This window comes from Amblyomma maculatum, chromosome 11 (genome assembly GCF_055883805.1).
Source record: "Amblyomma maculatum isolate TAMU_Amacu chromosome 11, ASM5588380v1, whole genome shotgun sequence".
NCBI classification, from domain to species: Eukaryota; Metazoa; Arthropoda; class Arachnida; order Ixodida; family Ixodidae; genus Amblyomma; species Amblyomma maculatum.
Genome location: NC_139354.1, coordinates 65,273,838 through 65,300,988, shown reverse-complemented (window position 1 = coordinate 65,300,988; position 27,151 = coordinate 65,273,838). Strand labels below are relative to the sequence as shown.

At 47.3% G+C, this 27,151-nt stretch overlaps 1 protein-coding gene across 1 annotated transcript in view; it reads right to left on the bottom strand.

The window, feature by feature from the left end:
- The window catches only part of LOC146173996 (A disintegrin and metalloproteinase with thrombospondin motifs 2-like), a 74,406-nt gene that overhangs the window by 37,287 nt on the left and 9,968 nt on the right, over positions 1 to 27,151 (bottom strand). Inside the window, exons 3-4 of the mRNA XM_084585317.1 lie at positions 6,590 to 6,667; positions 134 to 306 (exon numbers count right to left, since the gene is read on the bottom strand). Coding sequence (XP_084441443.1) covers positions 134 to 306; positions 6,590 to 6,667 — 251 coding nt within the window. The remainder of the gene's footprint in view (positions 1 to 133; positions 307 to 6,589; positions 6,668 to 27,151) is intronic.

Sequence of the window (27,151 nt, the reverse complement as noted above, 5' to 3'; positions counted from 1 at the left end):
AACATTGTTATTTTTACAGGTTGCGTATCATCAAGTTAAACTTACAATTCAGAAAACGTAAACATTAAATTAATAAATTTTTCTCCATCAAGGTAGCGGGGCCCATTGAAGGAACATTAACGACTTGACTTACGTATCCATGCTGAGGAACCCCTCGGCGATACGTTCGCAAGAAAAAATCTTCATGCAAATCATTACTCTGCTCCAGATTAAATGTTAGGTCTTCGTCAATTTTCAGAACACTAGGGCTTCCGTCTTCTCTTCCCTTGAACAACTCCGGATAAACGATGGCTTTGGGCGTCGCCACTGTAATATATAAGCAGCATGAAATCGCAAATAAGTCTGGAATACAGCATGGATCAAAATGCAGTTGTTACAATGAAATATTTATTGAAAGGGGGTTTTTACTGTGTTTTAACAGGGATAATAACACTCTCGAAGTTGCAAGGCGAACCACACAAGAACACAGCCAGTCTAGGTCTCCACAAGCGAGCTCGAGCAGCGCAGCGGCACTTCGTCGTTCTTATCCTCGTCTTCGTGGTACTCTCGCTTACTTCATCCTGGTCTTCGTATATCCTCGTTTAGTTCACTACAATTTCCCCCGGAGCGAGGAGGAGCCATCCTGGCGACCTATGGTGAGGGCAAGAGGAGCGGATCGTAGTACGTTTTCAGGCGGCTCACGTGCACACTTTCGCGGCCGCGATGACGCATGTCCGAAGAGGTAGTGAGTGGCTCCACGATGTAGTTCACAGGGGAGGTTTGACGGATAATGCGGTAGAGGCCGTGATAAGGGTTCGAAATTTTGATGAAAATCCCGGTGGGGTGCCGGGAACCCAAAGCCAAACAAGGGATCCTACAGGAAAATCGTGTGGCGTCTGATCTTTGTCGTGGTGATGCTTTTGGCGGCCTTGAGACTCCGATGTAAAACACCGGGCCAACTGGCGACATTCCTCCGCATGTTTGGCAACGTCTGAAAGGAGAGTACACTCGGAGGAGTCGGGACGATATGGTAAAATAGTGTCCATCGTGGACGACGCCTCACGCCCATAAAGGAGGAAGGAAGGGCTAAATCCAGTAGTTGACTGCGTGGCGGTGTTGTAAGCGTATGTCACGAAAGGAAGAACAGCGTCCCAGTTAGTCTGATCGGCGGCAACCTATATCGTCAGCACATTTCCGAGAGTACGATTGAAGCGCCCAGTCAGCCCGTTAGTTTGAGGGTGGTAGGCCGTTGTGGTCCGATGTATGATGCGAGATTCGGCCAGCAGAGCTTCAACGACGTTGGATAGGAAGACGCGTCCTCGGTCACTCAGCAGCTCTCGCGGTGCGCCGTGGCGAAGAACAAAATGATGTAGTAAGAACAGGGCAACTTAACGGGCAGTAGCGGCGGGTAAAGCGGTGGTCTCGGAATACCGGGTGAGGTGGTCGATGCCGACGATAATCCACCGGTTCCCAGAAACCGTGCAGGGAAGTGGCCCGTAAAGGTCAACGCCAATGCGGTCAAAAGGGCGGGCCGGGCATGGAAGTGGTTGTAAGGGGTCAGAAGCACGGGGTGTGGATGATTTCCGGCGCTGACAGGCGATGCAGGAGCGGACGTATTTGCGAATATAACCGTACATGCCGCGCCAATAGTAGCGTTGAGAGATTCTTTGAAGCGTCTTGCCTACACCAGGATGGGCACACTGAGGGTCTGCATGGAAAGAGGCGCAAATTTCATGTCGTAAATGGCGGGGAATGACGAGAAGCCACCGTCGACCATCAGTCATATAATTGCGGCGGTAGAGAAGACCGTCTCGTAGGGCAAAGTGTGGTGCTTGACGGCGTAAAGCCCGAGAAGGTGCAGCAGCGTTAGGAGAAGTGGACACGATGTCGATAAGAAATGCGAGCCACGGGTCTTTGCGCTGCTCCGCAGGCATGTCAGCGATGGTTAGAGAGGAGAGGACGGGATCAGCCGCCGTAGCAGAGGGGAGAACGAGACAGTGCGTCGGCGTCCATGTGTTTACGGCCAGAGCGATATATAACGGGGATGTCAAATTTCTGTAGGCGGAGAGCCTATCGTGCGAGGCGGCCGGACGGGTCTTTAAGAGAGGACAGCCAACAGTTTGCACAGGTCTACGACATTTCAATATAGCTGGTAAAATTCTCACCAAGAAGCTGTGCACGGCCGCGCAGGCGTTGCTCAGCGCGAAATTTTCGCACTGCAGGCCGGCCGAAAATATCGGCAAAGCTAGCCTTGAAAGTAGACCACGATGTGATATCGGCCTCGTGGTTGCGTAAACATAGGTTTGCAACGTCTGTTAGGTAGAAAATGACATTATTGAGTTTTTGGTTGTCGTCCCAGTGGTTGTGAATACTGACCCGCTCATATGAGGCCAGCCAATCTTCCACGTCATGGTCGCCGGTTCTGCTGAAGATAGGAGGATCATGCTGGCGCAAAGCTCCAGCGCAGAACACGGCGGATGAGGGGCCGGTTGCACTAGGGGTGGTAGCGTCGGTCATTGCTTGTGTCTGGAGTTTGCGGCTGCGGAGCTCCAGGGCGGCAGGAAATGCTCACCTCCACCAAGTGAAAGGAGGTTTTTACTGTGTTTTAACAGGGGTAATAGCCCTCTCGAAGTTGCAAGGCGAACCACACAAGAACACAGCCAGTCTAGGTCTCCACAAGCGAGCTCGAGCAGCGCAGCGGCACTTCGTCGTCCTTATCCTCGTCTTCGTGGTATTCTCGCTTACTTCATCCTTGTCTTCGTATATCGTCGTGTAGTTCACTACAAAATCTTTAAATACTGCTTTGTATGAGGCTCTGCTTAACACAGAGATTATAAGTGCACGATAGGCTGTGTATGCTTCCACGTAATATACCAATCGTTTAATCTGGCGATTGTCACAGCATTATAGAGCCTTGCTTGCTATTTTAAAATAGGGCATTTCATTGTTGACGCTATTGAATCCAATCTAGCCCGCATAAACGAATGAATTGTAATAAAAATAAAACATCCAGAAAAGAAAGAGAAAATTGGGTGGAGATGAAGATTAATAGCGAAAAGAGAATAAATGAATGACTGCAAAAAAAAGAAAGGTAAAAGGAAGGTAAAGGTGGCCCAGGAATGCCGAACAAGTGTTTAAGGAGAAAACGCTAATATGGAGGCTACTATCTTGAACATCTTCTCTGGCTTGTCTACCGGCCCCGTAACAAACCGTTGCTAAGCAGAGCAGATGAATAACAGCTGCACAGCAACGCATCGCGTTGCTTATGCAACGACAAGTCCCGCAGTATATGGCGTTGCAGTTCCGAAACCAATGAGTAAAAATAATGGTTTAATTTCTGTCAGGAATGTGTCTTCCTTCAGCCAAGTACACAAAACTGGGGCGACAGATGAGAAACACCTATGCAACGGCCCCGCCCCCCCCCCTTTCGCAAGGTATTTAGGCGAATAGGCGAAATCCTTTATTGGTGTATACTGTCGTCCGTTCCATCACACTATAGCTTTCAACTATCCTGACTTAGCATCATGCCAACGCGGCTGGCATGAAGACCACCGCCACTGTTTATCTTTAAGGCTCTTAGTGGTAAATGGGGACAGACTAAGATAGTGGTAGTTAGTGACAGTGATGACTGTGACGTCATTCACACATATACGAAGCTGACCACGCTTGGATCCCATCCAGGCATCTGTGCTGCTTCTTTTATTTGGCGCTTCCTCGAGCGCTACACGAAAGAGCACACAGAAAACGCGGTAAAGCAGGAATAAGCTGCCTTTTAAATTTGTTTACAGGAATTAAAAGGTGCACTATCTGTCACAATTCTCCGCGAACATATGACCAGCGCCTAAAGAGAAGGAAGGATAGTGCGAGTGAAAATGAAGTAAAAAGGTGCCGTAATCGAGGGCTTCGGACAACCACGCATTAGAGGCTTTCGCCATATCGCAATTTAGTAGTCCAAAGTGTCCCCTAGACTATAGGGATTTGAGCCAGAATTCTCTGAATTTTCTTTCTTTTGGCAACCCTCACGTTCCTCTAGATTCTAGAAAAAACCAAAACATCGATAAGGGGTATTATCCGGTGTCTTCTCCTTCATAAGGGATTCCTTTTGCTACCCTGCTGTAAAATTCTATAGTTGTCGTGCTTACATGCTTTTATTTGCTATTTACTGACCCGCCACTCTTGCCAATGGGTAGCCTCTTAGATTCTTTCTTGAAAGACTATATGCGCATAGTATCAGTGCTATTATGTCGATTCTGTTGTTTTGGATCAAATTGTATGGTTTGGCCGATTGTCTCCACGAAAGAAAGCTTATGGACGATTTCATAAAAAAGACTTATGCGCAACGCAGGAAAGTTTCTAGCTGCATTATTTCTTTATTATTAATTATAACCTAATTAAAATATACTTATGGCTTAACATTTCATATTTCTGGTTTTCATTTCTTTTTGTAGTTTTTCTTATTTACTTTTTTTTAGTAACAGTAACGTCATACGTTACTGATTTAGGTAGCTTCGTATGCCATTTTTAGTTGCTCTTTCTTGTGCCATTAAAAGGCCGATAATTGGCGCTGATGATTATTAAAGATAAAGCATTCATGAAGCAATTTTTTTTGCAGATAGATGATGGTGATACTCGTCCGCATAAATGCCTTCTGTCCTGTGCTTATACGCTGCCAACAAAACACTTTTAGGAATTCGGTAACGAACCGCTTTATATATTTCATATGTAGATTGTGTCTTAAACAGTTGAACATAGACATACCACATGTAGCCAGTGTAATCTACATTCTGTATTCCGTGCCATTCACAAAGCCTGGTTGCCTGACCTATGCACTAATAAATTAAAAATATCAAATTTTTTATCGAAGTTTCATTCCCTATAAAGCTCCCGTTCAACATTATCGTCGGCATTCTCCTTCAGACAACTTTCGTTGCTTTATATTTCACTCAATCCTGGCTTTTTTAATTTCTTTTATTTCTAAGGCAACAGGGCAATGTTCAATGATATTGGCACACACTGCATGTCAAACAAATTATTCAAGGTTTTGCTAAAATCAGGCCGGTCAGCTAATGCTGTCATACGAAGCTAATCGGTTTAAAATTTATTTGTTTGCCAACTCAGGAATACACTAATGTACTTTTACGATCATATTATTAGACCTTGTCTAAGTTGCGGATGCGTAGCTATATCTTCCTTCTCAAGTTTTCTTTCAGCTCACACGAATATATATATATATATATATATATATATATATATATATATATATATATATATACATATATGACATTCGCAAAAATAAGGCATTGACGTGTTTATCGAAGTAAACAGCAACATCTGTGCCTGCTCAGAGATGAAATGCGGAAGTATATTTATTCAAGTATTTAAAATGTACTGCCGGTCGCGGTGTTATCGCTTTGACAACAATGAGCAGAGTTATAAAAACTGTGAGAAAGAAACCAGCAAAACACATAAGAATAATTCATATGAACTGCCTGAATATAACGTAATGCAAGAAATAGTACACTGAAACCGATACCGAAATATGTTGCCCGTATATCAAAATCAAGATTTCTTCACGCGTTAATATTGTGCAGAATACTAACATAATTCAAAAACGAAAAAATGAGAGGTAGGGAAGGAAATAAGCAGTTATAATGCAAGCGAAGTGGAAAAAAAAAAGAAGACGACAAGGATAACAAAACACATAAATGGCATCGCAAACATACTGATAGGCTACAATACTCCTCGCATGCTCAGTGGATTCAGCAGCAAAAGATGTCTGTGCTGAGTAAAGACGAGCAAGTAAATGAAGTACACAATATGGGAGTATAATGGCAAAACGGCATCAGTAGTCTGCCTAAATGATTTTTGGCATACTACTGAATTAATTGACAATCGGGCATTCCAGTTTACTGATGCTGAGAAGTATTTCACTCGCTCTCCGTGAGGAGTATTTCAATCACTCTCCGGTTCTGCCAGACAATTTTCTATAGTTAAGGAAAACTCTGTCACGTTGCGCTGCATGAAATGTTTTATATAGGCATGCTTCTATATTCCCAAATATTTTGATGAGATAAATACATGTATTTCAATGCGTGTTTACACCCTCTTCATTTTAATGGACCCAAGATGGGTTTGCTTATAATAACCGTGTGAGATACTTGGCAGCTGTTGCAGTTACATAAGAATGTATTTATTTCTAAAGATGTAATTATTTCTGAGTACAGCGATTCCATTCCATACTTTGCAGATGTGCTCTTCAGTCTGTCTAATACAGGGTTTGTATGCTAAAAGACGGATTTGTTATGTCGACTTTTATATTTGCCTGTTTAAGTAATCAAGCTAGCAGCATGTTTTATTTAAATAGAGTATATATTTCACGGAGCCCACTAAGACGTAGCCGCGACTGTAAGCGCAGCCTAAGTGAGACAGCAGGTGTCTAGAATTGCGTGGAGCCGTAAAGTTGAAGTCATGGGACGGCGTATGACAAAGGCAACTCGGGTGTGGTCCGTAGTCATTGCTGCGATCTTGATTGTAGCGAAAATGAATTGGCTGAACCTAGAGGCTGCGTTAAGGGAGAGAAATGTCGTCGACACGCGAGCCGCTGAATTACACATGTCGGTCATCCGATATTCGTCCAGGTTGAGGTAGTGGTACCCCGTCAGGAAGGGCGCAGCTGCAGCAGCCACCACTATAATGACGGGTTGGAAAGATGGCTGCTCGGACAGCTCACGATAGTTTAGGCTTACGTTCGCAAGGGTGCTTAAATTCACGAGTTCCTGGCGAATCACAGCTTGGATCTAGGCTATAAATACGTCCGAATACTTATGAATGAAGGCAATTGCAGTCGCACCCTCCAACTGTCTGTTAAAGATCCAGATTAAGTTTGCCGAATGAGACGGATGCCGCAGCGTTGACAGATACTCACGCGAGGAAATAACAGCTGCATTTTGCAAGCGGGCGAAGAGGGTATAGTGCCGACATAACTCGAGGACGCATTTGACCGTCGTACAACCTCCATAAAAAGAGATCAAAAGCTTCATGGGCGATTCTCTTTAAGAAGTGGCCCACCTTCTCAGACTCGGACATGGCGCTGTCAACTTTGCGACATAGAGCTTGGGCGTCATATATATACGGCAGATTCGATTCGGTCATCGACTGTGCTCGCAATGCTAGGTCCTTTTTAGCGCCAAGCTCGAGTCCGATCAGGTTGCCAAAGAAATCCCAGAGCTTTTCTCGGCATATATCCCCAGGCGGCAGATCTTCACGACACTGAATTCCTACTCTCGCCGTACCCGTCAGGCAGAAAACGACCTTCGCAAGCACCAGGGTTGTTTGCCATAGGTTACGCCTACTGACGCGCTCATCCACGGAGAGCCAGTCTTCGATACAGACATCACCGGTGCCGCCAAAGTTTCTCCGACGGAGAGGCTGCACTCTGACGACAGTGGGCGCCGGCTATGCTGCTATAGAAAGGGTTGCATCGGACTGCATAGTGGTAGCAGCAAGCAAGCTGTCGGCCACTGCGGAAATGCAGATTGTGGTATCGCTGTCGTATCAAGCACCTTCGTCATAACGTTGCGGGACACACATAAAGCGTAGCCTTAACAGCTCGCCGTCACACGATGATGATGACAACCTCAGACAAAATGGCACGTACCCACGGCGGGGGACTGGCCAGAGTGCATTGTAGATTGTATATATATATATATATGTGTGTGTGTGTGTGTGTGTGTGTGTGTGTGTGTGTGTGTGTGTGTGTGTGTGTGTGTGTGTGTGTGTGTGTGTGTGTGTGTGTGTGTGTGTGTGTGTGTGTGTGTGTGTGTGTGTGTGTGTGTGTGTGTGTGTGTGTGTGTGTGTGTGTGTGTGTGTGTGTGTGTGTGTGTGTGTGTGTGTGTGTGTGTGTGTGTGTGTGTGTGTGTGTGTGTGTGTGTGTGTGTGTGTGTGTGTGTGTGTGTGTGTGTGTGTGTGTGTGTTCAAGGACTTGAGTATTCAGATAAATAGAGACGTTTAACTAGAATTTGGAAAAAATAAAAAGGAAAACAAAAGGTAATGAAATCGTACCTAGCATAGAAATCTACCTGTTGAAATTATGTAATCATGAATAGAATCGCTCGCTCGTTTTAAGGCATATCCCTTGACGCTTGCCCCGAAGGAGAGGAGAACTGGGATGGTTAGTGGGAGGCCTAATCTCGAAAGGGGAATTGGTAAGGAAATTTTGCGGAGAGATGCGAACCTCCGGCACAAGAGAAAATGTGTTCTATGGATTCAATTTCTTTGCAGGACTAACAAAAGTTAGTAGCGGATAGCCCCAAACAACATAAATACATATTTAGGTTCGCTAATCTGCAGCGCAAGAGAGTCATAGACACTTCGCATAGCCTTGAAACACATGCGGCCACGCCAAGGCCATCTGAGGTGTCGGTAATCAGGTGCAGAAAGGAGAGGCTCAGACAAACGCAAAAAGGGGGAACCGAACCTAGCTTCAGCGTCGTCATTGTTCACTACATCAGCACAACGTCGTCCCCGAGACTGCGTGCGCCAAAGCTTGTTCGTTTCTTCTGAGGTCCAAGAATTTGTAGTTGCTAACTGTTGATGTATTATTTCCACTGATGCTGTAAGTAATTTTGAAAGCGTGCCGTTCTCGCGTGATTTTTTTTTTTCGCTTTCGTTACATTAAAAGTCACTTGTGATGTGAAACACCACGCTTCTACTTTGACGAAAAACGATTCCTTAGATGCGTGGTCATTTAGGCTGCATTTTTTTACAGTATAATGTGCATTGATCTGCAAATAATGTGATTCTTGTGCTCATTTGCTTTATTAATTAATTTTCGAAGGTTAAAAACAAAGCAGCCCGAAAATGAAGCCCTGTGGAATGCTCCGCTGAACCGGTGTCGAGGGAGAACGCACACTATCCGTGAACACACTCTGTCAGAGTAATGACAAATATGCAGAAATCTATGCAAGTAGTGAATCTTTTTCAATATTTGTCGATAGTTTTTACCGTCAGACGCAATCGAATACCACATCGATTTTGAAATCTATGAATACCACATTAATGTGACCTTGTCTTTCTAAAGCTGCTGCTACAAATTCGTAAGTAGATTGGAATGTATTCAACATTCTGATATAGTCACATGATATTTTACAAATTAATTTATAAATTTTGTCTTTTATTTTTAAAAGTTACTTTTCGCAGTATTAGCATAAAATGTTTACAGCTTTTCATGCTCATGATTAACACTGTGAGCTAATACTTACAGCTAGTTCTGCTACATATCAGAAGTAGGGTCGTACAGTGTCCAATGAACGCGACAACTGCCATCCTCCTGCTAAATTAATATCCCACCACTTAAAACCTAAACGCACTATAAATAGTTTTCACTATCTTTGAAAGCACTTCGAACAGTTGGAAGCCCTTTTAACTACCAAGTATTTTAATATTTAGTTTTTACTTTTAAAATTACGTATTAGCGTTTAATAAGGAAAGATTGATTTACTTGGCTTCGATAAAGTCGCAGCGCTGATTTTTCTCTGATGAATGTGGACTGCTCTCTGTGATTGCATATGTAAAATAGCGCATACGTTACCTTACTCCCTCACAAACACTTCTGACATAAAATTTAAAAGCAAATGCTAAGCAGAATAATGTATTCCTTGCTTCGGACAAACACCTTCAACTGTCGTTCGTTTTCTATCTCCAGCTTCGATATTCGCCAGAAACATTTTCTATCAACTGAACTTCGAAATAAAGCAGTGCGATAGACACTGACGTCAACTTTGCTCTACCGTACGATTGGTGACCTTTTGTCTACGCAGAGAACATTTTCGTGCCATACTGGTAGTAGATAAACCTGCGCCTTTAAAACCTAAACCACCGCAATGATTGACGACGTTCTCTCTTTGAATCTGATCGTCGCTTGACACGCTCTGAAACGCTCGTGACTAAAACTGTAACATCATAATCTGAAACCACACAAATACGTCCACTGAAGAATGCAGACAACTCACAAGCCACCCATTGCATTTCGTCGTCATGCTTGCGTGCTTCAAAGATAATTTATTTTCTATCATTTCTTCTGTACTCAGCTACCGAGTTCTGGTGTTAGTGTTGAGAAAACGTTCGCAGTTTACTTTGACATTCACAAGGAAGTAGTGCGAAACGCAAGAGGCGGCAACACGCCCGATCCGCCACGTGTTCGCTTAATGAATTTATGGTAATACTCAAGAAGAGCCTGCCGGTGTTCATGAAATACACCTCTTGCTATCGACTGCGGCAGGACTGCCCATACCGACCATCCATTCACATTATACTGCTTTAACGAACCCTACAAGGTACCAAGTGGGGAGCATGCGGACACGTCATATTTCGTTCCCGGCTACTGGTGACTGATAATCCGCAGCGATTTAATGTGCTCCCCCCCCCCCCCCCCCGGCTTTTCTCAACAGGGCTTTACTGCATTCTGAGCAGCACAGCACCATCGGACCGCCGATGGTCCAATGTTGGAAAACATTGGCATCAATAACGGAACCACATTGACTTTCAGGGAGTAGAGGTGTGCACGGGCCGAAATTTTGAGCCCAAGCCCAGTCCGGGCCCGTCGCTGCTGACCCGAGCCCGGCCTGGCCCGACTACGAAAGTCACTGAGTCAGGCCGCCCCGGCCTGACCCGGCGCTCAGATTTGAGGCTCGGCTAGGCCCGGCCCGTCATAATATAATTGCAGTCGAAGAGATGAAAAAGAAAAAATTAGGATGATATGTTTCACCAAGGTCTTGAAATGCTGTGCTCTCACGTTTTAAATGACAATTTTTTTGAATATATAAACGTATCGCACATATTGTGGGACAGCACTTGCACAAACGTCTATTCTTTTCCAGAACCAGCTGGCACACAGCTCGCGACGCTCGAGCAGCAGTCAGCGATGATGTTGATGATCTATACAGATGAAAGAGGTGAAAGTTCACGCGCTGCGCTCGCACAAATCCCCCCCCCCCCCCGACAAGAGAGCGGCCACCCTGGTCGCTGATTACAGGGATGAGGGACGACGGGCATAAGGCTTCATGCGCGAGACGTGGACGATCTCTTCGGAGCGACGACGTCGATCTGCGACGGTGTGCGAGGGAATAACGCGATAGTTCACCGGAGACGTTTGTTGGTGTACTGTATAAGGGCCAAGTAACGATGGAGGAACTTCTCACACAGGCCAGGAATGCGGACTGGTGTCCACAGGAGAACTTCATCATCTAGGGAAAAGGAGGGAGTTCGATAGCATTGATCATACAGGGCTTTGCGTTTTTGTTGAGCATCTCAGTGTTCAAACGGGCAAGTTGGCGACAGTGGGCCATATGAGTGGCAAACTCTTCGCCCAGAGATTAAGACGTAGAGGGAGCAGAGAAGAAAGTGGTGTCGAATACTGTCGATGGCTGACGGCCATAAACTAAAAAGAAAGGGCTATAACCAGTAGTGCATTGAACAGCGGAATTGTAGGCGTAGGTGACGAAAGGTAAAACGTTGTCCCACTTCCGGTGATCAGGAGCGATATACATGGATATCATGTCGAACAAAGTGCGATGAAACCGCTCGATGAGTCCGTTGGTCTGAGGGTGGTAGTTAGAAGAAGTCTTATGGACAGTGTTGGCTGCGCGCAGTACTTCCTCAAGGACTTGAGAAAGAAATGTCTTTCCACGGTCGCTAATGAGAATACGAGGAGCACCATGACGCAAAACTATCGCACGCAGGAAAACATCGGCGACTTCAGAGGCGGCACCGGAGCGAAGAGGTGCGGACTCAGCGTACCGCGTTAGATGGTCGATGGCAGTGACAACAAAACGGTTGCCGTCTGACGTCAAAGAGAGAGGACCAAACAAGTCAATGGCGACCATGTCAAAAGGCACAGATGGGCAAGGTAGAGGTTGCAGTAGGCCAACAGGAGGGGATGTTGAATACTTGCGATGCTGGCAAGACGGACATGATGAAATGTATTTGGCGACGCTGGCAGAAAGCCCAGGCCAGAAGTAGCGGCTCTTGATACGGTCGTAAGTTTTAAAGTGGCTTAAATGTTCAGCAGTGGGGTCGTCGTGGTAAGCCTCCATAATTTTAAAACGAAGGGAGTGAGGGGCAACGGGTACCCAGCTTTGACCCGTAGAGCGATAAACGTCGCGGTAAAGTGTTCCATGGTGAAATTGGAACCGACGAAGCTGACGGCGCAAGCGACTGTTTGGGACAACTGATTCTCCACGGAGGCGAGCGATGATTGTGCGGCAGTAAGGGTCAGTCAGCTGCAGGGACGAGAAATCATCATTGTTCTCGAGTGGAGCTATAGCGATGGGTGCAACATTCAGGTGGCCAGCTGAAGGCTTTCCCGGATGTCAGGAGGGAGAAGAGACCGTATGTGGGGCCGCGTCAGTAGGTATCAATGGGCACCGAGAGAGAGCGTCAGCGTCGAGGTGTTTTCGCCCAGATTTATAGGTGATGGTGAAGGTGTATTCTTGAAGACGTAGTACCCAGCGACCCAGTCGACCCGATAAGTTCTTCAGCGATGACAGCCAACAGAGTGCGTGATGGTCTGTGACAATGGTGAAGTGGCGGCCATACAAAAAAGGTCGAAATTTTTGAACCGACCAAACAACGGCGAGGCACTCTTGCTCGGTAATAGTATAGTTACGCCCAGCTGCAGTAAGCGTACGACTGGCATATGCGACGACGTGCTCTTCAGACACTGCGTTGCGTTGCAAGAGAACCGCGCCAATACCGTGGCCACTGGCGTCTGTGTGAAGTATGGTGGGCGCGTCAGCGTCAAAATGGAGAAGCACAGGAGTGGAAGTGAGTGCCTGCTTGAGAGCTTTGAAGGCGTCTTCACATTCAGTGGACCAGGTGTGAAACACTTGGGAAGACACGAGCTTGTGTAACGGGGCCGCAATTGTTGCAAAGTTGCAAAAAAAAGAATAAAACGGCGGAAGTAGGAGGCTAAGCCAAGGAAGCTGCGAAGAACTTTCTGGCGTTGGGGCCGAGGAAAATTAACGACAGCCGCAATTTCTGGGGATCAAGCTGGATTCCTGCCTTAGTGACGACATGGCCGAGTACTTTGATGGTCTTACTGGCAAAGTGGCATTTTTAGGTATTCAGCTGAAGCCCCGCATGAGCAAGGGACGTGAGCACTTCAGTGAGACGCTGAAAGTGCTGAGCGAAGTTTGACGAGAAGACAATGATGTCGTCGAGATAACATAGGCATGTTTTCCATTTCATGCCTCGAAGCACGGTATCAATCATGCGCTCAAAGGTGGCCGGCGCATTGCAGAGTCCGAAAGCATCACGTTAAATTCGTAGAGACCGTCGGGGGTACAAAAGGCAGTCTTGTCCTTGTCTGCATCATGCATAAGAATTTGCCAGTATCCCGAGCGGAGGTCGAGACTGGAGAAATACTCGGCGCCTTGGAGACAGTCTAATGCGTCATCAATACGAGGCAAAGGGTAAACATCCTAGCGCGTGATCTTGTTAAGTGCCCGGTAATCCACGCAGAAGCGAACTGAGCCATCTTTTTTTTGAACGAGAACCACAGGTGAGGACCAAGGGCTAGTGGATAGTCAGATGACATTTCCAGCAAGCATGTCAGCAACTTGCTCCACAATGACTTTGCGTTCTGCTGCTGAAACACGATATGGCCGTCGTCGAACAATAGCAAAGCCGTCCGTCTCTATGCGATGAAAGGTGACGGAGGTCTTCCCCAACGCTGAGGCGCACACATCAAAAGACTCTCGGTGCCGCAACGGGTCGTCTAGCAGAGCTGTGGACTGCTCGGATGTAAGGTCAGGGCTGATGGCAGCTGCGAGCGCAGAGGATGTCGGAAATGGAGGCTTGGCAGCAGGTGGTGGTGTGCTGGAAAGTGTGTTGAGGGGAACGGGATCGCAGTCAAAAATAAACCCAACTGTGGCTCTTCTGGGCATGGGGAGTAAGAACGGCTGGAGAGTTGTATTGAGGGCCGCAACCACCGCGCAACCACGGGTGAAGGAGGTGAGGCACGAGGCAAGAGCTAGGCCGTCGGAGGTCCACCGAGGAGCGGGCATAACGAAGGCCTCGCCATCGAGAGGGTAGTCACATGCCACGATGATCAGCTGCTCGCGTCCTGGGGGCAAAACGAAATCAACTGCTGCGAACACGTGTGGTGGTGAACAACCAGAAGTCAGTAATATTTCGGGGTCCGCAAGATGAATAAGGCGCTCACGGCAAGAGATGAGGGCGGACGCCGACGATAAAAAATCCCACCCCAAGATCATGAGATGAACGTACTTGGGGAGCACAATAAATTCAATATGATGCCGCTGGTTATCGATGAGGACACGTGCTGTGCATTGGCCGGTGGGTTTCATAAGAGTTTCACTAGCTCCACGAAGTGGCGGACCGATGTATAGCGTTAGAACTTTGCGTAGATGAGAACACAGAGAGAAATGCATGACGGAATAAGCGGTGCCAGTGTCGATGAGGGCCTCAACGTACAATCCTTCAACAGTCACTACTAAGATATTCAACGGTCGCCCAGGAGGAATTGTAGATTTCGAACTCGACGCAGCTTTCCCTCCAAAAACTGCTTCGGTTAGTTTTCCGTTATAGGTTGGAAGGGTTGCGAGGCAGGACGATGCGGTGACGTGCGGCGAAAAGGCGAAGGGGATCGGCGTCGGGAAGGACGCGAGGGCCATGAAACATCGGGGGAATTCGGAGGAGAGGAAGAACGCCGGTAAAAGTCTGAGTAGGGCAGTGTAGAACCATCAGGCTGGCACACGCGGGCACGTTCAAAGGGAACATAACCCCGTTGCTTGTCTTGCTGGTGGCAGCGACAGACACGGGCAATGTGGCCACGTATCCCACAATAGTAGCACACAGAGCGGGAGGGGCGCCAGGCTGTAACAGGACGGTGCACTGTAGGATATGGTGCCATGGCAGCGACGTGACCGCACACGGGTGCCGAACAAGTCGGAGAAGGCGGGGTGGGTTGACGTGAAGTAATCTCGGCATAGGTTGACAAGGGATGTTGGGAGGCAATGGGAGGCGGCGAGGGAGGTTGGGAGGCAATGGGAGGGGGGGCAGGTGCCACAGTGCAGTTGAAATTCGTCAGTTCATCTTTTATGATGCTGCGCAAATTCACCGTTGCTGGCGGAAGAGTTGGAGATACAACAGAGGGGTTGGTGAAGCCCTAGAGCTTCTCTTGGATCATGGTGTGTATTAGGAACCGCAAAATTCCATCTATGAGGGAGCCGCCATCACTGGGGTCTTGCACGAGGCGGCACGACTGTAGCTGGTCCAGACGTTGACATGTGGATGTGATGTCAAACACGGACGACGGATTTTTAACCAGGAAGGCATTAAAAGCAGCAGTGTTGATGCCCTTAATTAAGTGGCGAACACGCTCAGATTCAGGCATAGCAGCGTCGAAACGGCGACAAAGGGCCAGAACGTCCTCGATATATGACGTATAGGACTCGCCGGGCTGCTGAAGACGAGCTTCAAGTTTTTTCTTTGCCTGCTCTGAGCGACCAGCCGGAGAGCCGAAATTTTTCTTTAGCTGGTCCGTGAATGTAGGCCAGTCAGCGATGTCCTCCTCATGATTGAGGAACCAGGTTTTGGCGACATCAGCCAAGTAGAAGACGACGTTGAGCAGTTTATGAGCGTCATCCCAGTGGTTAAATGTACTGACCCTGCTGTAGTTGTCCAGCCAGTCATCGACATCTTCACCGCGAAGGCCAGCAAAGATTTGGGGATCGCGCTGGCGGCTGGTGACTGTCCAGGCAGGGGCAGCCGCAGTTGGAGCAGGAGACGCCGGGGGTGAGCGAACACCGTTGCCCTCATCCATAGCACAGGGCCGTTGACGCAAGCGAAGGCCTGAACGGAGCTCCAGGGAGAACGGTAGGTGAGTCTAAAGCGAGAAGTGGGGTATACGAATCGCACCTCCCTCCGCCATTTGTGGGAGAGCACTTGCACAAACGTCTCTTCGTTTCCAGAACCAGCTGGCACACAGCGCGCGACGCTCCGAGCAGCACTCAGCGATGATGATGATGATGATCTATACAGATGAAAGAGGTGAAAGTTCACGCGCTGCGCTCACAATATGTAGAATTAAGATATTTTGCAAACACAATAAGTTATGCACTGAATTGAGGCATTGGCGGCGCTGCTGGGTAATGAACCCGGTAGCGTCGAAGTTTCGGTGCTACAACTTGTGGCTGGAAAGACAGAGTGCGCTAGCTCTAAATCAAAGCAAAACGTTGATTTTGTGGCCAATATCTTGGTGAGCTCGCCTTGCTACCATTTCGCTTTGACATCCGCGCTGGTGTTACCAAAGCGGCCCCTCTGCTGGGTCACTGCCACCTACCAAAGATCCGTTCGCGGCGAAAAGGCGGAGAGGTAAAGTGGATCAACGTCGGGAAAGAACTCAGAAGCTCTCGCGTTGAAAGACGCAGGAAATTACTGAGCATTCTGGACGCTTTTCACACTATGGCCGTATTAGTGTTTTCAGAAAGGTTGCGTATGTTCGCGATCAGAATATCTGGCCTGGCCCCGCCCGCCTGAAAAAAATATACATTAACCCGGGCTCGGCCCGACCTTGAGTTATAGGGCTTTCGAGTGGCCCGAGCCCGGCCCGCGGGCCGGGTACGGGCTTTCGGGCCGACCCGAGCCCGTGTACAGCTCTATCAGGGAGTCCACAGCATAGAACATTGCTGTACCATCGTTCATCCCAATATTGGTCTATCGTGCAACCAGTTCGGCACTACCAGTATAACTTTATTTCTATCTTTCCCATTATTTCTAGCTTTATTTCTAGCTTTCCCACAGCTTGCCTTACCCAGTGACATTTGCAAGGGTGCTAAACCAGTGGGTTTCCCTACATGGGCTCATCACCGCCTTTTCCATTCATACCCCAGAGTAAGCCTGCGCATTGGATAGGCATTCTCGAGCCTTGCAGCAGCTTAATCTGCATGGTTATCGGACCTTATTTTCCTATCTAAGCGTGTAACAAATAAATGTCTGTGTCAAATTGTTGAACGAAGCTTTTACTTGTAAGCAACCAGAATGTATTCAAAAAAGGAGACAACAAAGGGATACGGAAACAAAATATTTATTTGACTCTGACACATGCCTTAAGTGCCTGCTGGTAGAATACCCAGACGATTGAAGGGTTTGAGTTCTGGCTACTCGGTCGCAAGGAAACAGCCCTTTCAATACTCGATGAATATTCATTCAACAAAGATGTCCATCTTGTACCACTTACTCTGCTAGCTACGTTTTAAAGTACCTTAATATTGGTTAGCGACCCGTGGATACGTATAAAATGAACAGAGTAACAGTGCTTGTAAGGGTGTCTGGGTTGTCTAGGTAATGGCGGCTACACTCCTAGGAGGCACCCAGGTGTTCAGAGGTACTGCTGGGATGGGAACAGTGCCTTGCTGAAGAGGGTGGACTGGCTTAGTTAGCTGCTTCTTCCTCCCGCCTACTCGATGTACCTAAGCCGGCAACCATTTGCGGATGAAATTCGAGGAATCACAAACTGCCATTCCTGATTCGACGCTGGTATTGTCTAAAAAAAACAAAAAAAATCATAACACAGCCCTTAATGCAGCAAGGAGACATCGAGTTGATAGATCAGACAAGCATAGAAAGCAAAAAATTAACAGCATATATGTCATTGCACATACTACCATATGGGAATTAAGCATCGTGCCACAATCAATTATAAATTTTAAAAGCGACCAATAGCACCTTTTAAAAGGATGCGTTGAGCCAATGCAATGAAGTCCAGGTGACTATCAATAATGTAGACTGTTGCGCTAGTTTCGTAGTCTGTATTTTATATCAGCGAAGTGACATTCTAGGCCGCTGGGAGATGCAGTTCAATTTCCTACACAGCCTTGACAACAGATCTACTGAATTGTTATAGGGCCTCTGCTCTTTCACATCTGGTATCTATTCTTTCACAGTTACCTTTTATCCACCCGTTAAATTGCGGATAACTAACTCCATAGTTATTTACATCACGAACATATTTATGACCCCTTGCAGAAAATGATGATAATGTTGTCACAAACATAAGAACACAAGAAAAGATTGCAGCGAAACATGTGAAATGACATAAAAGTGAATATTTCTTAGCATTTTTGGAATTAAAACCTACGTAAGCAAAAACAAAATAAGCTCTTTACTACTTACCTAATCATTCTGATTTCAGATCTCAATGCACCTTGTCACACGCTAACGTAAACTTGTTCAAAACCAAATGTCAGAACATTTTACTACACATGGACATTCCATTCCTTAGCTTCATCGCGCATTTTGTGCAGTTACATTGTAAGCCCGCTAGCACAGGTTTCCACAAATCCTGAGCGCTTTAATTTCAGAGGAGCGTTTTTCTCTAAATAACAAATGAAACTAAGCAGTATACCTACGTCTCTGCGCATGATGTACCATAGGAAAAGATAGTAACAAAACTATCGGCAGAATTACCAGTAAATAAAAATTGCGCACCTGAAGAAACTGATGTGCGCAGAAAATTCCGCATGCAAAAAAAAACCATATGAAAGCGCCGCACAATTCCTTAAGACTATTTCCCATTCGCCATTTCTGGCGCTATATCGCAATAGTATTTCGAGTGGTTTTAGCGGCTCGAGCGAAAGGATTGACGAGAATCTAACAAGTTTGACATATTTCGCCACATTGCAGCCAAATGCGGCGAAATTTTCTCAATTGGCTGTGAACTAGACGGTAATGACTTGCTACATTGGAAGAGAAAGCCGTTGCCATTTCTTGTGAAGAAAAGGTATATGACTAATATGTTTCTTTACGCGACCTATGGCAGACGGCATGGTAAAAGTGGTCAAACTATGGAAGATCAATATTACCGAACAAGTAAGATGAAATTCATCCCATACCAATCAGCGCTGCTTTGCGCTTGACGGCAAGCCAGACATTTCACAAAGAGTTGTTATTAAAAGCCATTCTCAGCTTTTTATCATTCTCAATTCCTGCCGAACGAAAACAAACTGCCACATAGACTACGTACATTAATTTCCGGACGTTTGACAAAGTACAAATACGATTGAAAGGTGTTACAAATAGTGTCCGGCAGGCCGGGTTTGCGTGGTACGCTGGAGCTGTCACGCCGTCTCAGAGTGCCTTTCGTGTCCGTGAACTACAAAGCTGAGTTGAGTAGAGCGACCTTGAACCTCTAGAAGAATTACTGACGACACGGAGGCACACTCACTAACAAAAACAAAGAAAACTGTAACTTTTGAATTACAAACGGAGAGGTTAGCCAGAGACATAACATGCACGTGCCCAACCCAACTCTTTGAGGAGCCAAGGAGGCCCTCGGGGCTTCAGTGGGCAAATGCATTTCCCTATCTCGCTAGCTCAGCAGGAAGCGACAAGCCAGATTTCGCGTCAACAGCGAAAGCAGAGGCATGGGTCCCGACACCCCACTGAGTTTCTCAACGGCTGAGCCACACATACACATATATCCAAAAAGCATAGGGAGGGCGGGGAGGTGAAGCGGCGGCGAGGAAGCAGCTCACGGGAAGAGTCAGCCTGATCTAGAAATCCCAATCCAGCCTCTCCCCCTCCAAAATGAAAAAAAAAAAAACAAAAAATACAAAACCTAAGTAAGATCAACGCAGCAGGGCGAATAGTTGGGAGAGTGAGAAAACAGGTTCATGGATGTCAGCACATAAACTCAAAAATAAAGACGTGCCTCGCACGGCGGAAGCTAAAATAATTTTGTGCCAGGAAACCGGAAGAAAGGTGGGGTAAGATACGGGATAGTTCAGAACCAAAGAATACGCGGCTTTTGCCTTTCTTCTCATCCCCTCTCTCAGTGCTGGTATCTCCAGGTTGGCGGCGAACTCCGATGCCGCTTTCTTGGGGCTTACTCTCATGATGAGCGTTACATTGTCACGAAATCGGCGCACATTTTCATCAAGCCTGTACGGCGCGAGGCCCGCGCTTGCGTTACGTGGAAAGCATGTAGAGAAAAGCCCCCTTCCCCGCGCGGGAGAGCGCGTAGCTTTGTACGCGTTGCCGTCACCCTCTTTCCCATTGCCCGGGGAGGACGGTGGTTCATCGGCCTGGAATCAGCCAGAAAATTCCAGCATCTTCTATGGGACCTAGCCAATAACGACGCGCGGCTCGACGGGAGGAGAAGAGGGAGCTATAGGCAACCTGCAGTGGCCAGGCGGCGCTAGTGGAGCGCAGCGTTCAGCGCCGCCAACGGCGGCGCCGAGTAATCTGAGTAGGCTGGCGCGGTCGGGTTGCGTTCGCGTTGTACGGCTAGAAGCATCTCGGCTCTCATTTTCTGCAGTTTTAAGGCAATCGAATGTCTTGAGAGCTACTTCCGAAAACCAATACTGACGAAAGGACACCGCCTGTTGGAGAATGCTCATGTTTAAAACGTGAACGGTGTCGACGTCACCGCGAAGTGCGCGCCGCTCGCGACGGAACACCCGCGCGCACAGCTTTGAATGTCGCGTGAGTAGACGGAATTTTTTTTAACGAAATTTATTCTCTCAGGGCATTAGTCGGATATGTGATGATGAATTAAGAAATAATTAAATGAATGAAAAATGTTGTAAACGTAGCTTTTCATTCACCTATTGCGTTCACACCTCATACCCAAACATTGAAAGTGCAGAGAGAACCTGAGAAGAGATTGATCGCCGTTTCTTCTTTTTTTTTTTTTGTTCTTGCTGTTTGATTACAGCAGCATAATAATTTCCTCGCGGTTTTGCTTTAAAGTTTAGTACCATGACGAACACTTTTGTTCGTGGTGCACCTTTCGACAGTGCTGCGGGAGTTACAGGAGGCATGGTGCGGTACCCGCTACGGATGTCGTGGCGATTGCAAGCACTGTGCGGTTGTAGCGTGCGTCATCAACGATAACTGTGCGTGCCGGGGGCGGGGAGTAGGGGGCCTCCTACACCGTTGGAAAAATAAAGCCCTTAACAACAACAATAACTGGCATGCATTTTGTATCTCCGTACCTCAAGCTTGGGGAAAGCCGGCGGGAAATGCTGGCACTCAACGGCAAAGCTTTCGTAACGGAGGTCGTTAAGAGTTAGAATTTTTTACTGTTGTTACTAATGATGAAATATTCTATCGTCTGAGACAAGAGACTCTTGAGTAGCTTGAGCAGTCGGTGAAAGAAATATTTGGCGCGGAACAATAGAACGAAGTTCCATTCTCAGCGTCCAGTATCACGGGCCTCTATACACTCCGCCACTTCAACTTTTTCAGCACCTTAAGAACTAATTTACAGATAAATATGCTTATTGAAATCTGTAATTGGAAGTTTTGAAGATATTTTGGCTTTGTGGTTCCGAATAGACACCGCATTAGAAATCCGGTTCACAGATCCACGAACATTTTTTTTTTTTATTATTTCGCCTCCGTTGAAATGCGGCTGGAATACGATGCTGCGGCTGCACGGCTTTGTTGATTTTCTGGACGTATGCCACTCGATCTTGCACAGCATATACCAGTACACGCCAAATTTTACAGCACGTACTGAGTAGTGTGCCCCAACCAGCGTGCGACTCCCCGAGTCAGAAGTTTATACCGTTTCCTCCGCTCACGGGCAATCGTCTTATTTTAGCTTCTTGGCGTCTGTACGCCAATGGCCCCATAACAAAACAAATTTCAGTTACATTACTCTCTCGCAGCCAATATCTCCTTCTCTCATCATTCTCCCAGCAAGCGGTACGCTTAGGTCTCCTTCGTGATTGTGGTAGTCTTTCTCGCCGCCCTTGCGCTTATTTTTATTCTTGTTCACATCCGTAGTAGTCGAAGCATCGCACGAGACCACTGAAGTCACTAAATGAGTAAATCACACTCACTGGGATAACAAAACGCGAACGCAGAAGGAACACAGCGGCCGCAACATATACGGCGTCAGCTTCTGCGCCGACTCAGTATTAGCTCCCGTCGGCCGCCAGGTGGCGCCATATGTCTCAGCAAACTCCATTGCAGGTTGCCTATAACCAGCGAAGCTATGTGTGTGTGCACGCTAGCTTTGGCATGAGTTAACAAGCAGACGCGGCGCGCCCTATTTAAAGCGACCGCGCCGCTTGTGAGTCAGTCAGTCAGTTCGTCAGTGTTTTGTGACGTGCTCGCCTGTGCTTCGGCTGGACTCCCGGGGATCACCCGCTGCTGGCAAGCCCACGGACTTTCAAGGGAGCGGCGCTCGTCTCGTATGGCGGCCACATCGTGACTCTTGAGGCGTCGGACTGCAACAGTGCCCGGTGAACAATTTGGTGTTTGTTTATGTAACTCTCTCGTGTTTCATCTGTTGTAAAGCCTCTATGTTATTGAATACCTGTGTAATTGTATGCTTAGCGTTTGTTATTCTGTGAACCTCTCGTCTGTGCATTTCAAGTGATCTTGTGTGTTCCTTTGTATCGTCTCTTGCTGTGCATAAATTGTGCTTTGTTTGTTACTTCCGACTCCGATCCTGTCTCTGGTTTGAACCGGCGACCGCTGGGCACCAAACGACCACCCCCTTCTGTCACTACAAGGTAGTTGGATTCCGGCTGAGTTTGCCACGCAGGTCGAGGGCATCTCCTTTGCGACCGGAACAGCTACCCCCACTCACTCAAAGGGTGTCTGGGAGTCTGCGCACCGTTAAGGGCGCATCGTTAATAATACCCCCTAATTATTACGGGTGACAATTATTCTGGCGTACGCGACAGGACGTTTGGTGCACTCAAGCTCAGAGGACAGTGAACGAGTCGGAAGAGTTTCCGAAGAGGTCGTAAACTGTGTAGGAGCAGAGCGATAGCGAGAGGTAGTGCCGCGCGGAAGCGTTTAGGCGAAGTTCGCTAAGCAGAGTTTAGGCTACACCCAGACGGTTCGCGCTTCAGATATGAATCTGAAAGAGTTGGTGGAGACTGGCACCCAGCTGGGGTTGTCCGGTGCCGAACTGCGCAAATGGGTTAGCCAGAGAGAAAAAGAAGAAAGAGAGAGAGAAGAAAAGGAACGAGAGAGAGCAGAAAAAGAACGAGAGAGGGCTCGAAAGGAAGCCGAGGAAGAAAGAGAGAAGGCTAGAAAGGAGCGTGAAGAGGAATTTCAGCGAGAAAAGGAATTACTTACTATGAAACTTCAGCTTCAAAACTCAGGGAACAACAACGGTTTAACTGAAGTGCATAGCTCCAGTGAAGGACATAGCAGCTTGCGGATAGACGCAAGTAAATTGATCCCGAAGTACGACGAAAGAAGAGACGATCTCGACGCGTTCCACTTGCGTTTTGAAAGGATCGCCATAAATGCAAATTGGACAGACAGTGAATGTGCTACCATCTTGAGCACTTGCCTTAGCGGCGAAGCATTAAGTGTGTTTGGAAGACTTCCTCCTGAGGATGCAGGCAGCTATAACAAAGTGAAAGCTGCATTACTTAAAAGGTTTAGATTTACGACGGATGGGTTTCGTGAGTAGTTCAGGACTAGAAAACCTATGGACGGTGAAACGGCAACACAGTATGTTGCGCGACTGAGTCATTATTTCGACCGCTGGACTGAACTCTCAAAAATTAAACTAGAGTACGGCGCACTTCGCGAACTCCTAATTAAGGAGCAATTCCTGGGCAGCTGTCACCCTGGTCTGTCGCTTTATTTAAAAGAAAGAAAAGCGAATAACCTGGAAGAAATGATGGAACTTGCAGACCAGTATTTGGAAGCCCAGGGAGGCGAAAATTTGAGCAAAATTGTAAGTTCTGAAACCCCTCAAAAGCCCGAATTTCGGCAGACAAAACATAGCGTAAAGTCACCCCCGAGGTGCTATCTCTGCGGACAACTAGGCCATTATGCACCTAACTGCCGCAAACTGGCAACCAACAATCCATCCTCGTGTTGGAAATGCGGACAGAAGGGCCACAAAGCAATGTCGTGTCCCGACGCTGACAAGGCAGCACCGCAGGCGGCATGCGCGAGGACTCCGTCAGAGTCGGAATATCGCCATGGAGGAAGAAGATGCCGATGGCTTTGTTGAGCTGAAGAACGGCAGGAAAGTCCGCGTGGTGCACGGCCTAGAGGAGGAGGAAGCAGAGAAAGTGGTTAATCGGAAGGACAAGAAAATCTGGGTGGTGAACGCTGTAGTACATGCACAACCTGGATCTGCGGTGAATCGGATGCCGGTTTCGAGGGGAAAGATAAAAGGAAAATCAGTTTCTGTGCTACGAGATACAGGTAGCAGTGCCGTAATCGTTAGACGCAGTTTGATTCATGAGAATGATCTAACTGGCGAGATGCCCTGTGAGGCTAATTGACGGCTCAATCCAATTACTCCCTGAGGCAAAATTAGAAGTGCAGACGCCATACTATTCTGGAAAACTGACAGCCCTGTGCATGGAACGCCCTATCTACGATTTGGTGTTGGGAAATATCAAGAGCGCTACATTTCCCGAGGATCCTGATCAAAGTCCCGCGCCTGTGCGCTGCAAGGAATCTAAAAAGAAAAAGGCAAGGCGAGGAAAGCAAGGCCGTGAGAAGCCGGAAGAAAAGCCTCGAGACATGAAGAAACAAAAGGAAGCCTCTCAGGCGGAAATCGAAAAGAAAGAGACGACTCAGGAAATTAAGCCAGAAATGCCTAGGCCGTCGTTGATGCAGGTAGCCCAAGGGTTCGTCCTACTTATGGGGGCGTTACTTGGGATATGTCACCTTCAGCGGAAGGAATACCGGTGCCTAGGAAAGAACACTATTACAGTGATTCTTTTTGTTGGTCTGTGCGCATTGGCACAGGTTCCCGTGTATCCGTCGGCGCTACTGGTTGTAGGGGCAATTATCGGCACACATTGGTTGTGTGATTCGCAAGAGGATAAGTCTTGCCTCAGGGAATTTTCAGTAGCCCGATCGGAGAACATAGAAGCGTCTCAAATGCGAGAGCCTAGAGCGAAGGTAGAATCCCTGGCGGACAGAAGCGTGTCACGCACTGATCGCGGGTTGGAGTTACGCTCGGAAGTTTAGGTTTGTGCGCTTCGCATTTGAAGAGCTGTGTGTTGTTGATTCTTATGTGTATCTGACGACAGCGTGGTGCTATGTTTGTGAATTTCATGGCATTGATGTGTGAATTTTGTAATGTGTTATTACAGTTTGTGACATTTGTACAATGTGTGTGATGTGGACATTTTGCCCCATATAATTGTGAGCGCATGCATGTGCGCGCGATGTTCGTGGTTGTTGTCAATATTGTGGGACAATATTCTTTAAGGGAGGGGCAGTGTCACGAAATCGGCGCACATTTTCATCAAGCCGGTACGGCGCGAGGCCCGCGCTTGCGTTACGTGGAAAGCATGTAGAGAAAAGCCCCCTTCCCCGCGCGGGAGAGCGCGTAGATTTGTACGCGTTGCCGTCACCCTCTTTCCCATTGCCCGGGGAGTACGGTGGTTCATCGGACTGGAATCAGCCAGAAAATTCCAGCATCTTCTATGGGACCTAGCCAATGACGACGCGCGGCTCGACGGGAGGAGAAGAGGGAGCTATAACCAGCGAAGTTAAGTGTGTGTGCACGCTAGCTTTGGCACGAGTTAACAAACAGACGCGGCGCGCCCTATTTAAAGCGACCGCGCCGTTTGTGAGTCAGTCAGTCAGTTCGTCAGTGTTTTGTGACGTGCTCGCCTGTGCTTCGGCTGGACTCCCGGGGATCACCCGCTGCTGGCAAGCCCACGGACTTTCAAGGGAGCGGCGCTCGTCTCGTATGGCGGCCACATCGTGACTCTTGAGGCGTCGGACTGCAACAATTGGTTGGTTGGTTGGTTCATAGGAAGGGAAAGGCGCAGTATCTGTCACACTTGCTCTGTGGACACCTGAACCGCGCCGTAAGGGAAGGGATGAAGGTGGGAGCATTTCAAGTGATCTTGTGTGTTCCTTTGTATCGTCTCTTGCTGTGCATAAATTGTGTTTTGTTTGTTACTTCTGACTCCGATCCTTTCTCTGGTTTGAACCGGCGACCGCTGGGCACCAAACGACCACCCCCTTCTGTCACTACAAGGTAGTTGGATTCCGGCTGAGTTTGCCACGCAGGTCGAGGGCATCTCCTTTGCGACCGGAGCAGCTACCCCCACTCACTCAAAGGGTGTCTGGGAGTGTGCGCACCGTTAAGGGCGCATCGTTAATAATACCCCCTAATTATTACGGGTGACATACATACATACTAAGACAATCGCTGGTGGGGGTCACGCTCGTGTAGAGATATTATTATTATTTTATCAGAATCCCTACCATGTGCTCTCTCCCTAACACTCCTCTCTTTTATTTCCTATACTGTCCACTCGCTCACTGTTTCAGCTGCCGCGGATCTCGTGCTTTCAGGCAGCAGCTCGCAAAATCTTTTCCTTCATCTTTGTTTTATTTGTAATTATATAACATTTTGCTGCTACTACGTTCCAGCGAAAAACGCGCATCTCAGCCGCCTTTTTCTCCAAAACAGCTCCAACAATCGTTTAGTATTTGCAGTCGTGAGCTGACACCTGTTGGTTTATGGCAGAATAAAAAGGCTACCCGAACGTAACAATAGATCCAAACAATGACTGAAATATTAATTTAGATGCAGGCTCTTTGATAAACTAGAATGGCACACCCTCACCAATCTATTCATTTTCTTGCAGATCGAAGAGATGCTATCCTTCTTGCGCAAGAAGTTTGGCAAGTCGGCCAAATCTACGACTATGTTGCCTGTCCTTTAGCGAATAGGCTAGCTAGAAATAAAGTGGAGTGATGTACAAGGCACTGATTCCAAACATGCTGCAACATCACGCAGGAAAAAGCCAGAACGAACAAAAAATTATTAAAGAACAACAGTAACTTCTTCACATTCTTTGTTCAGGTAATATATGCTACAAGAAGTGTCTTCTTGCGGGCCAGTTGGTGAATCATTCATTTTCAAAAACTGCGTGATTAAAACATGTACAGAGCGAGAAACACAGGAACACATACAAAGCGCAGTGTGTTCCTGTGTTTCTCGCTCTGTCCGTGTTTTATTCGTGCAGTTATGAAAAATGAACATGCTACAAACCAAAAACATCACAAAAAGCAAAAACATTTGCAAGGCCATGACAATAAAAATTAGTCAAAATACAACAGTTTACACAACAAACATTTACTTTATCGCCATCGCCAGGGAAGGAAGGAAATAACTCCTCAAAAAAAG